Below are 12617 nucleotides of genomic sequence, written 5' to 3' on the forward strand. Positions count from 1 at the left end.
TTTTGATTTTCCCTTCTCCTCCTTTATTTGTCTACTGACTTCATTAAGCATATTTATCATGTTAATTTTGCATTAAAAGCAAGTGAGATGCCTGTTTGTAGTGTATGTGAGTATGTATATATTCATATACACACACACACACACACATATATATATATATATATATATATATATATATATATAGGAGATTTTCATTGCTGTATAGGAAAATAATGACATTGCAATAGAGAACAAAAAGGGATTTTTTTTTGAAACTGAATCATTCTAATGTTCTACAATTATTTTCCTAGTGGTTTTAGTGACTTATTTGGTATTTTATTGAAATAGGATACATTTTGGGTGTTTATATTTTTAATACGAACTTTACATCTGTATGAACAAAATACTTAGAGCTGTCACATTTTACTGCAGAGAAGAATAGAATTATGGACAATGGCTGATTAACAGGCACAAATCCCTGAATAATCTTGAGTGGTGTAAATACAGTCCTCCGCTTTAAGTTTAAATCAGAAGTCACCAGTTGTCAAATACAGAGCTGTAGTATTTGGGGGGAAAAGTAATATGAAAGTAAATATTTACCTCAAGAAAGGTGTCTGATGGTGGGGAGGAAGGCTTCTGCTTTATTACATCATGAAGTTCTGTATTATTATTTTTTTCAGTGAGAATGTGCTCTTTTATTACTTGTGTAATTTCTTTAAGGTTTAAAACAAAATAGTCATCTATTTCCATTATGGGGAAATAAAGAACAAAAATCTTTTCTAATTCCATTATTAAGTCCACCCCAGCCCATCCTTAATACTAATTATTAGCATTGTGGTCTTTTTTCTTTCAATTTAAATATATGTTAACCATTATTTTTATAATTTCAGGAAATTAAGAGAAGTTGGCAGATTAAATTAAATGCATGCACATTAGTGGATTTTTTCCTGTAATGTCTTTCCAACAATTTGAATGTGCCAGACACCCCCCCCCCCGCCCCAGCCCTCAGCATCAGTGACAGTGGACGTGCATTGTCCATGCAACCTAAGAAAATCAGATGCAGAACTGAAAACACCACAACGTTAAAAATTATATAAATAGAATTGAGTAGAGTCTTGGTTCCGATTGCATCATTTACTGCACATATGCTGCATTATTTAAAAATCAAGTTAAAGTAAAATCACCCTTGTAATTTGACATGCACCCTATACCCTAGGTTCTGCCTTCTCAGTGTCACTCAATTGAGGCTCAAAGGTGAACTGTTTTTATTTATGTTTCTAACGTGAACAGAAGAGGTTACTTTATATTTGCTTGTGTACACACACATACCACATACACACACACACACACACACTCACGCTTGTAATCTACAGAGATAAGGGAAATATTTGTTTAATTTTGAAAGATGGGCAATGACATAATTAAGTGCCCCTCCCGATGGGTGTTGCTGCTGTTTTACCTCCTTCTTGCAACCTGCCCATGCTTTTCTCCTCCCAGTCAGCTCTCTGATGTCCCAGGGTCTCTGATGGTAAATAATTAATGGGACAGTTAGCTTGTGTTGGGGAGCAAAGCTGTCTTACTCACAAGTGCAACCACTATACCCTGAGCCGTTTTGTGATTCCTCTTTACAAAAATACACAACCAAAGATCCTCAGTAATCTCCACTCAGACACAGCAATCTTGCATTGGTGTTTTGGGAATGATGCAGATGGTGTGTGATGCTTATCCACTTCCGTGGATTTTTCAGAATGGTCCCTTTGAAGTAGTGAAAGTCATGGCTTAGAATCAGTTGTAAAGACCCTGAACAGTGTCAAGCGCCTTTACTGTAAGCCCTTGTCTTTGCCTTTCTACAGAGCAGGATTTTTCTGCCCTGATGGTGGCGCTTACACAGTATGCCATATGGTGGGCCCTGCATTTAGGGTATGATATTTTGATTCACTTCTGTACATTTTGTTACAAAAACAAACAAGCAAACAAAAAAACGTAAATGTGAAGTTGAAAGAATTGAACCATGTACATCCATTACCCACTACCTAAATTCTACCATTAACATTTTCTAAAGTTGCTCTCTCACATTCTATCCGTATTTGTATCCCTGTGTCCATCCATCAATCCAATATTTTCAGTACATTTCAAAGAAAGTTGCAAGCATCTGTACACATCACCCTCAAAATCTTCAGCACTTGTGTTATTAACTACAGTCCAATATTGTTTATAGTGCTTGTGGGTAAAATCCATATAGAGCAAAATGCACAAGTCTTCATTAGACTGTTTGATAAGCTTTGACAAGTAACAAACAGCAATTTTCTCATGCCCCCGCCCTGGTAAACTTCATGCTTGCCCCTGCCCCCCAGGAACCACCATTCTGATTTTTTTTCACCCATCGATTACAACAGCGTATAAACGGAATCATTTTGTGATCAGTCTTTCACTCAGCATTATGTTTTGAGACTGCCTGTCACTTATTTCATGGATCAGTAGTAGTTCATTCCTTTTTATTGCTGAGTAGTTACTAAACCACCGTAGTTGTTTATCCGTCCTTCTGTTGATGGACACGTGCTATTTACAGCTTGGAAACAGTATGAATGAAGCTGCTATGAACATTCTTGGATAAGCTTTTTAGACATATTTCTCTTGGCTAAATATCTGAAAACAGAATTGCTGGATCATAGGGTAGCTGTATGTTTAGTTTTATAAGAAACCACCAGACTTGTTTCCATTTTACACTCCATTTGTGCCATTTTACACTCCAGCCAATAAAGCACGAGTGTTCTGGTTGCTCCATAATCTCACCAACTATTGTAAGTCTTCTTAAATTTTGGTGATTCTGGTGGGAGTATAGCTGTGTCTGCTTCTGGTTTTAATTAGCATCTGTCTGATAATTAGTGATATTGAGCCTTTTGAATATATTTTTTTTAATTTATTTTTGGGACAGAGAGAGACAGAGCATGAACGGGGGAGGGGCAGAGAGAGAGGGAGACACAGAATCGGAAACAGGCTCCAGGCTCCGAGCCATCAGCCCAGAGCCTGACGTGGGGCTCGAACTCACGGACCGCGAGATCGTGACCTGGCTGAAGTCGGACACTTGACCGACTGCGCCACCCAGGCGCCCCAAGCCTTTTGAATATTTTTAATATCCTCTGCTGTTCCAATCTTTGCCCATTTTTAATTGGGCTGTCCTTTATTACTGAGTTTTGGAATCATTTTTGTATTCTGGATACCATTCTATTTTTTTCTTGATTTACGTTTGGTAAATATTTTCTTCCAGTATACAAGTTGCCTTTTCACTTTTAAATGGTAGCTCAATCTTCTGATGAGCAGAAGTTCTAAAATTTGGTGAAGTCTGATTTAGTAATTTTTCCTATGATGGTTATTGCCTTCTGTGTCCCATCTAAGAAATCTTTACCTACTCTCAAGACATAAATATATTCTCTTACGTCTGTTTTTCTAGAAGTTCCATAATTTTAACCTTTATGTTAGGTCCATGGTCTGTCTCAAATTAATGTGTGCGGGGGGGGCGGGGGTGAGAAGTAGGAGTCCAAGTTTCTTTTTATTCATTGTGGGTGTCCAGTCGTTCCAGCACCATTTTTTGAAAAGACTGCTTTTCTCATTGTATTGCTTTGGCACTCTTGCAAAAATCAATTGAATGTACAAGTATGGGTACATTTCTCAATTCTCTATGCTGTTCCATGGGTTTATTTGTCTATACTGGTACCACAATGCCTTTATTACTGTAGCTTTATAGTAAGTCTTGACATCACATGGTATCTATCTTCCAGGGCTGTTCTTTTTCAAGATTACTTTGGATATTTAAAATCCTTTGAATTTCCATACAGATTTGAAGATCAGATTGTTAATTTATACCCCCCAAAACCTATTAAAATTATGGCTGGGATTTTATTCAATCTGTAGATAAAATTGAGAAGAATTGACCTGCTGATAATATTGATTTTTCTAATCCATGAACATGGAATGTCTTTTCATTTATAGAGGTCTCCCCATCTTTGGTTAAATTTGTTTCTAAGCGCATAATTGTATGTTATTATAAATATATATTTTTTTAGTTGTCCAAATGTTAGCTGGTATAATGTGATTCACTTCTGTGATATGAGAGTTTGGAAGCTAACCTTGCCCCGCATTATTTTCACATGAGAAGAAGCTTCTTTTATTCATTCCTTCAAAGAGGTAGCAGAGATATGGAGGAGGTTCACCCTAGCCTGAGAGCTAGGGGTCCAAACTTCAGTTCAGGTTTGCCTCTTACTGACTATGTGAACTTGGCCAAGCATGGTAGGATTCTCCCCCTATTTCATTCAACACATTCAGAACATAACTCCTCATTCATTGTGGTATTTTCAGTAATATTTATAGAGGTAAAACTTTTAACTCTGATTCACTTGCGCATTTGGAAATCTGGTAGAAGACTTGAATTTTCTCCTCAGAAAAATGTACACACACACACACGTGCATGTGCATGTGCACACGCACACAGACACACACACACACACACAGAGTTTTGTGTCCAATTTAGGATGTTCAGGCAACCTCAGAAGGCTGTTCATCAACCTTTGGGGTCCACAAAACCCCTGTTCTAAAGGGAGAGCTCAGTGAGGGTAGGAGCTGACTTCCTTTACTTATATATCTTCAGCACCCAGTATGGTGCTCAGCCAAGCATGACTGCTCAATGAATGCCCCATCATTGCTGCAACATGCCTTCTGCAAAGCTCGCCTTTTTCCCAAGTAGCACAGCCAGTGTCACAATTAGAGGACAGCAAGATATTGCCTGATGGATGAGCCACATTTCAGATAAATAGACTGGCAGAATCAAGAGATATCTTAGGGACACCCTGGGCCAGTCACACTAGTGGCCCAAGGACGTCCCAAGGCCTAGAGTTTCAGAGGATCACCAAGATCAGAATGTGGCATATTTGTGCAGGGGTAAGTATGGATGAGGGCTGCTGATTCTAAATCCCACACCCTTAGTGGGGTTTTCTAGGCAGAGTGAGTATAAATTTCCAAATCCTGAATATTAGACCTGTCTTTCTTCCACCACTAGATACTATACCCCTGTGAGGGAAACAGAAGGGGAACAATTTGGCTGGACTTTCAGCTCTCCCACCAAACCCCTACTTTTCTGTCGCTGTCAGTGAGATCAGCCTGGCAGTTCCCAGCCAGGCAGCTGCCATAGGTGCCCTGGATCCACTCCACGGCAGGACAGTGTTGCTGCACAGACAGCCTGACTCAGCACCAGCCCCAGACAGAAAGTCCCTCCCACAGGGCTGCAGATCCCGGGGTCTGCTGTCCTTGGTGACACTGGCATTATTTCAGGGCAACCCTTTTCTCTTCCTAAAGCCCCAGATTTATTTCACGGAGAGCTCATCCTGCTCTCCTCTCCGTGATTCCCATGAGCGGCACTGGCAAGTGATGGTGACATTGTGTGTGTGCTTCCGTCCACTCAGGTGCTGGGGACATGGGCAGCAAACCGTCCACACCAGGCAGTGACCCCACAGCGCGGTGCCCGGGGACGGAGGGCATTCACGCTGCATACAAGCAAGGAGACCCCAGCAGGGCCCGGCACTTGCTCCGGGAGGCTTGTGATGACAGCACATCCCAGCTGGAGAAGGTAGGGTCAACGCCAGCTCCTTCAACCAGACTGGGGATCTGGCTTGGATGAAGGTTATCATTCAGATTATTTCCTTGTTATCCTCTAATCATAGTGGGGATTTTTTTTTTACCTCATTTCACATGTAAACTTAATGGCTGCCAGTCTTGTCAAGCCAGTTCTCAGCCTGCCACTATCTATGCACACCCTTTCACCTTACCAGTAACTGAAATGTGAACAACAAAAGGCCAGTCTGAAGGTTTAATGTACTGTATTCCTCTACATTTCTTTTCCATTATGAAATAGCGCAAGCTAACAAGAAAATTTAGAAAAATGTAAAAGTAGAGAGGAAAAGAATAAGAAAGTAACCATATTCCTAATGCAGCCAAACAGTCCCACTTAACAATTTCATTATATTTTCTCTCCATTTGCTGATCTGTGCTTACATTGTTGTTTCTAACAGAGATAAAGTCATTTTGTGTATATAGTTTTGCATGCTGCTTTTTCTCACCTAATATTATATCAAGCATTTTCCATATGATTATAAATTCGTGTGTGCTTTAAAGCAAGAAAGGTGTTTACACTTCACTTTAACTGGTGAAATGTTGAAACCGGTAGACTTGGTTAAGCTGTGTGTAACACCCAGAGCAACCACTTTAAAAACTATACAAAGAGGTACACTTACCTGGCAAGGGAGATACCATGATCACGAAGATGGTTTTCCCAGGGTGAGGCTCATCCATTGCACTCCAGATGTGCTGACCCCTGCGATTTCCCTAAATGTGGGAAACTGGACTACGTAATTTGTGGTAGTGGGGGACTGCGTTCGCACTTTCCCCTGAAAAGAAACAAAACAAAACCATACAAAGAGGTATACTCAAAAACACTATTGACCAATCAAAATGGGATTTGAAAAATGTTTAAGAAGCTCACGGGAAAGCAGGAAAATAATCAGAAAAATGAAAGAGTAAACAAAACAAAACAAAGAAATGCATGGCAGACCTTAGCTTTAATATGTAAGTAACTATATTAACATAAATTTTCCAAAAACATAAACTTGAAGAGACTGCAGAGTAGATCAAAATAAATAAATAAAAGGGGCGCCTGGGTGGCTCAGTCGGTTAAGTTGCCAACTTCAGCTCAGGTCATGATCTCACGGTCAGTGAGTTCAAGCCCCACGTCGGGCTCTGTGCTGACAGCTCAGAGCCTGGAGCCTGTTTGGGATTCTGTGTCTCCCTCTCTCTGACCCACCCCCGTTCATGCTCTGTCTCTGTCTCAAAAATAAATAAACGTTAAAAAAATAATAATAATTAAAAAAATAAATAAATAAATAACCATGAGCAGCTATATTCTGCCTATGGGAAACTCACTTCAAAGAGGATATATGTGGGTTGAAAGTAAATGTATAGAAAAAGTTATACCATGCAAATATTAATCAAAAGAAAGGAGTGGCTAAGTATCAGATAAAATTGACCTCAGACTAAAGGAAGTTGCCATGGACAGGGAGGAATATTTCATAACGTTGAAGGAGTCAGTCCATCAAGAAGACATAGCAATCCTAAATGTGCTTGCACCAAACAACAGAGCTGTAAAATATGTGAAACAAAAACTGACATAACTGAAAGGAGAACGAGATAAATCCACAATAATAATTGGAGACTTATAATTTGACACCCTCTCTCAACAAATGATAGAACAACTAGGCAGAAAATCAGTAAGGATACAGAACTTCACACCATCAGCCCACAGAATCAAACTGACATTTATAAAACATTCCACACAACAAGAGCAGAATGCACATTCTTTTCAAGTGTCCACAGAGCATATCTCTAGATAGACTGCACATCCTAGGCCATAAGATAAACCTCATCACATTTAAAAGAATTAAAAGCAGACAGAATATGTTCTCTAACTTCAGTGGAATCAAACTGGAAATTAATAGCAAAAAGATAATAGGAAAATCTCCAAGCACCTGGACTAACCACAAACTTTCAAATGACCCATGGATCAAAGACAAGGTCTCAAGGGCAATTTAAAAAATACTTTTAACTGAACAAAAATGAAAATACAACATGTCAAAATTTGTGGGATGCAGCTAAGGCAGTGCAGAGAGGGAAATTTATAGCACTAACTACTTACATTAACAAAGAGGAGAAGTCTCAAATTAATGATCCAAAACTTCCACCTAAAGGAGCTATAAGAAGAGCAAAATAAATCCAAATCAAGTGGGAGAAAGGAAATACTAAAATTAAGAGTAGAAAAATGATGAAATTTAAACAGAAAAACAATAGAAAAAGTCAGTGAAAAAAAGGTAATTTTTTGAAAAGATCAACAAAATTGACAAACCTCTAGGAAAACTAACATAGAGACAAGAGAAAAATATCTAATATCAAGAAGGAAACAAGGAATGGCACTACATACCCTACAAATATCAAAAGGATTGTAAAGGAACAACTTTATACACATAAATTTGACAACTTAGATGAAATGGACCAATCCTGGAAAAGTACAAACTATAACTCACCACTATAAAATATGTACATGATTTTAATACCCCTTTAACTATTAAGGAAATTCAATTCACAAGTTAAAACCTCCTAAAAAGAAATCTATAAGGGGGCCTGGGTGGCTCAGTCAGGTAAGCAACGGACTTCGGCTCAGGTCATGATCTCATGGTTCATGGGTTCAAGCCCCAGATTGAGCTCTGTGCTGACATGACAGCTCAGAGCCTGGAGCCTGCTTCAGATTCTGTATGTGTGTCTCTCTCTGCCTCTCCCCTGCTCATGCTCTCTCTCTGTCTCTCAGAAACAAACATTTTAAAAAATTAAAAAAAAAAAAAGAAATCTATAGACCCAGATACCTTCATGGGAGAATTCTACCAAATGTTTAAAAAAGAATTAACACCAACTCTACGAATACTTTTCAACACTTCTATGAGTCCAATATACCTGATACCCAAACCAGACAAAGACAGTACAAAACAGAAAAGTACAGACTGAGCCATCATGAATATAGATGCAAAAATTCTTAACATATTACAAATAGATTTCAACAATATATGAAAAGAGTTAAACACCATGATCAAGTGGGATTTATTCTAGAGATACAAGACTAGTTCAGTAAAGTACTCAATAATCAGCCAATATAATCCTCCATATTAATAGACTGCTACACACTGAATGTGTCCCCCCAAAATGCCTATGTTGAATAAAGTGATGGTGTTTGGAGTTGAGGCTTCTGGAAGGTGATTAGGTCATAACGCTGGAGCTCTTATGAATGGGGTTAGTGCTCTTATTAAATAGATCCCACAGACCTCCCTAGCCCTATTCTGCCATGTAAGACAGAAGAGATCAGCCACTAGGAGGAAGGCCCTCATCTGACCACACTGGCACCATAATCTCAAACATCCAGCCTCCAAAACTGTAAGAAATAAATTTTTGTTATTTTTCTGCCACTCAGTCTGTGGTATTTTGTTATATCAGTTTGAATGGATTAAGGCTTAAAGTGAAGAAGAAAAAATCACATTATCATATCACTTGATGCAGAAAAAACATTTGACTAAATTTAATACCCTCATGATAAAAACTCTTAGAAAATTAAGAATGGAGGGGAGCTTCCTCAGCCTGATGAATATCTACAGAAACCTACAACAAACGTCATACCTGATGGTGAAAGACTGATTTACCCCTAAATTGGGAATGAGACAAGGATATCTATTCTCAATAGTTTTATTTGAGAATAATTATATAAAATTATATTCAATATATTACTGGGAGTTCTGGCCAATGCAGTTAAGACAAGAAAATGAAATAAAAGGCATACACATCTGAAAGAAAAATAAAACAATCTCTTTTTGCAGATGACATGACAGTCTACATAGAAAATTCAAAAAAGAAATTATCCATAAAAGAAAAAATTGACAAATTAACAACTTTTGCTTTGAGAAAGACCCTGTTAAGAGAGAGAAAAGAGGGGCGCCTGGGTGGCGCAGTCGGTTAAGCGTCCGACTTCAGCCAGGTCACGATCTCGCGGTCCGTGAGTTCGAGCCCCGCGTCAGGCTCTGGGCTGATGGCTCGGAGCCTGGAGCCTGTTTCCGATTCTGTGTCTCCCTCTCTCTCTGCCCCTCCCCCGTTCATGCTCTGTCTCTCTCTGTCCCAAAAATAAATAAAAAATGTTGAAAAAAAAAAATTTTTTAAAAAGAGAGAGAAAAGATAAGCTACAGGCTTGGAGAAAATACTTGCAAATCACATATCTGACAAAGGACTCATCTCTGATTCATACATAAAAAATCTCCCAACATTCAACATAAAAGACAAACAATCCAGTTAAGTAATGTAGGAAATAGATGAAGAAACATTTTGTTGAAGAGTATATACAAATGGCCAATAAATCCATGAGAAGATGTTCAACATCATTAGCCATTAGGGAAATGCAAATTAAGACACAATAAAATATAACTACATATTGATTAGAATGGCTAAAATTAAAAAAAATAGAATGCCAAATTCTGATGAGGATGTAGAGAAACTATCTCTCATTCATTATGGTGAGAATATTTCCATTTCGGAAAATAGTTTGGCAGTTTCTTTAAAAACAAAAACACATAGGGGCGCCTGGGTGGCTCAGTCAGTTAGGCGGCCGACTTCGGCTCAGGTCATGATCTTGCAGTCCGTGAGTTCTAGCCTCGCGTCAGGCTCTGTGCTGACAGCTCAGAGCCTGGAGCCTGCTTCATATTCTGTGTCTCCCTCTCTCTGACCCTCCCCTGTTCATGCTCTGTCTCTCCCTGTCTCGAAAATAAATAAACGTTAAAAAAAAAAATTTAAAAAAAAAAAAACAAAAACACACTTACATTATGACCCAGCAAGTGCACTCCTGAGCATTTAACCTAGGGAAATGAAAACTTATGTGCGTGCAGAAATCTGTGCATGATTTGTTCTTAGCAGTTCTACTTGTAATAGGAACTAGATACTACATAAAACTCTTAGCAGATGAGTGGTTATACATACAATGGAATATAATATAAAAGTATACTACACATATATAAAATGTAATATATAGTATAAATATATTAAAATATAAATATGATACTAAGTAACACAAAGAAACTCTTTGAAATATGCAGCCATTCAGGTGGATCTCAAGGGCATTATGCTGAGCAGGATATTAAAAAAAAACAATCTCAAAAGGTCACATTCTGTATGATTCCATTCGTATATAAACATTCTCAAAATGGCAAAATTATAGAGATGGAAGAGACATTTGTGGCTGCTGGGGTTAGTGATGGTGGAGGGCAGTAAGGTGAGTGTGACAGTAAAGTGGGGGAGGGGAGGCTGGAGAGACTGGTCTCACAATGGAGTAGTTCTGTATCTTTTTTTCTTTTAAGTTTTTTAGTGTTTATTTTTGAGAGAGAGTGGGGGGGAGGGGCAAAGAGAGAGGGAGACACAGAATCCGAAGCAGGCTCCGGGCTCCAAGCTGTCAGCACAGATCTCGATGCAGGGCTCGAACCCACAAACCACGAGATCATGACCCAAGCCTAAGTCGGATGCTTAACCGGCTGAGCTACTCAGGCACCCCGGAGTAGTTCTGTATCTTGATCACAGTGGTGTTTGCACAAGTGCAGAATGATATACCCACATTTACTAACATCAAATTACTGGGTTTGATCTTGAAGTACAGTTGTGTAAGGTGTCACCATTGGGGGAAACTGAGTTAAGGAAACATGGATGCTCCTCAAGACTGTCTTTGCAACTTCCAATGAGTGTCTACTTCAAAGCAAACAGAAAAAAAAAAAAAAAGTGAAGTCTAATTCCACTTTTATAACATTTAAAAACTGGCCAAGAATGAATCTGTGGTGTTAAAAGTCAGGATAGTGGTTATTCCAGGTAGGACAGTGACTAGAAGGAGGACTTTGGAGCACAGATAATCTTAGGTTCCGAGGTCTGGATGTCCATTACATGAATGTGCTCATTTGTAACAGTTCATGAAACTGAACACACAATTTGTGTCCTTTTCTGTAGGTGTGTTATATGCCAATAAAAGTTATAATGACTGCAGATGCCTGGGTGGCTCAGTCGGTTAAGCATTCGACTTCAGCTCAGGTCATGATCTCAAGGTTCATAAGTTCAAGCCCCGTGTCAGGCTCTGTGCTGACAGCTCAGAGCCTGGAGCCTGCTTTGGATTGTATGCCTCCCTCTGTCTGCCCCTTCCCTGCTTGTGCTCTCTCTTTTTGTCTCAAAAATAAATAAACATTAAAAAAAAATTTTTTTTTAAAGTTACAATGACTAAAGTAAAAAAAGAGTTTGGTTTCATGTGGGACTACCCATGTGTTGATATGGATGAACATGTTCTGGAAGGCTGTGTAAAAGCACTTTCCTTTGCAAAAAGGTCATTGGGAAGTAGAGGTATGGAGGGAGGCCTCCTTTTTTATTTTATACTTTTCTGTGCTATTTGAATTAAAATAAATACACGCTATAGAGCCTCTGCGCTGTCTCCAGCCAGAGTGCCAGCCCTGACCTTTCCTGCCTTCTGGTTCCTCTTGGCTTCAGGCTGACTCCTAGGAAATTACCACTTCATGAGGATGGGGCTTTTAAGCCTCCAACTCACTAGCGTCTAGACAGCTGTTGGTTGTGTGCAGTGAATCATTTAATCAATCCCTGTGGTTTTTCTCCCTAATGCAAGTGCTTTCCTGGAATGGCAGGCCTCCCGGGCCCCACCCCGGGCAGATTGGCAGGCCAGTGGGTTTTGCTTTTTCGGTCATATTGAATGAGTATGTCACGTCACCAGCTCATTCACTCTCCTTCAGAGCCCAGGCCTCCCTCCAGGTCCCACAGTTCCTGGGAAGTCTTGGGTAGAATGGGGAGAACATAGGTTTGGGGCTAGACAGACCCCAGTAGTTCTGCAGACTGTAAATTCCCTCGCTGTGGGCAAGCCTCCATTTCCTCACCCACAGGATGGAAATACAGTGTGAAAATAAATAAAAGAAACCTCACTTAAACTGGAGTCTGGAAGCCCTGAAGGGGAGTTCTCACGCACTATCACT

General features: G+C 39.4%; 1 protein-coding gene and 1 non-coding gene across 4 annotated transcripts in view; both read left to right on the forward strand.

The window, feature by feature from the left end:
- The window catches only part of LRRK1 (leucine rich repeat kinase 1), a 134275-nt gene that overhangs the window by 41956 nt on the left and 79702 nt on the right, over positions 1–12617 (forward strand). For all 3 annotated transcript variants that reach the window (XM_058736776.1, XM_058736774.1, XM_058736775.1), the window contains one exon: positions 5436–5599. In XM_058736776.1, the coding sequence (XP_058592759.1) occupies positions 5436–5599 (164 nt within the window). The remainder of the gene's footprint in view (positions 1–5435; positions 5600–12617) is intronic.
- LOC131518468 (U1 spliceosomal RNA) lies at positions 6256–6419 on the forward strand. Its single transcript, XR_009265143.1, has one exon. It is a non-coding gene; the product is annotated as a U1 spliceosomal RNA (small nuclear RNA).

Source organism: Neofelis nebulosa, chromosome 7 (genome assembly GCF_028018385.1).
Source record: "Neofelis nebulosa isolate mNeoNeb1 chromosome 7, mNeoNeb1.pri, whole genome shotgun sequence".
Classification (NCBI taxonomy): Eukaryota; Metazoa; Chordata; class Mammalia; order Carnivora; family Felidae; genus Neofelis; species Neofelis nebulosa.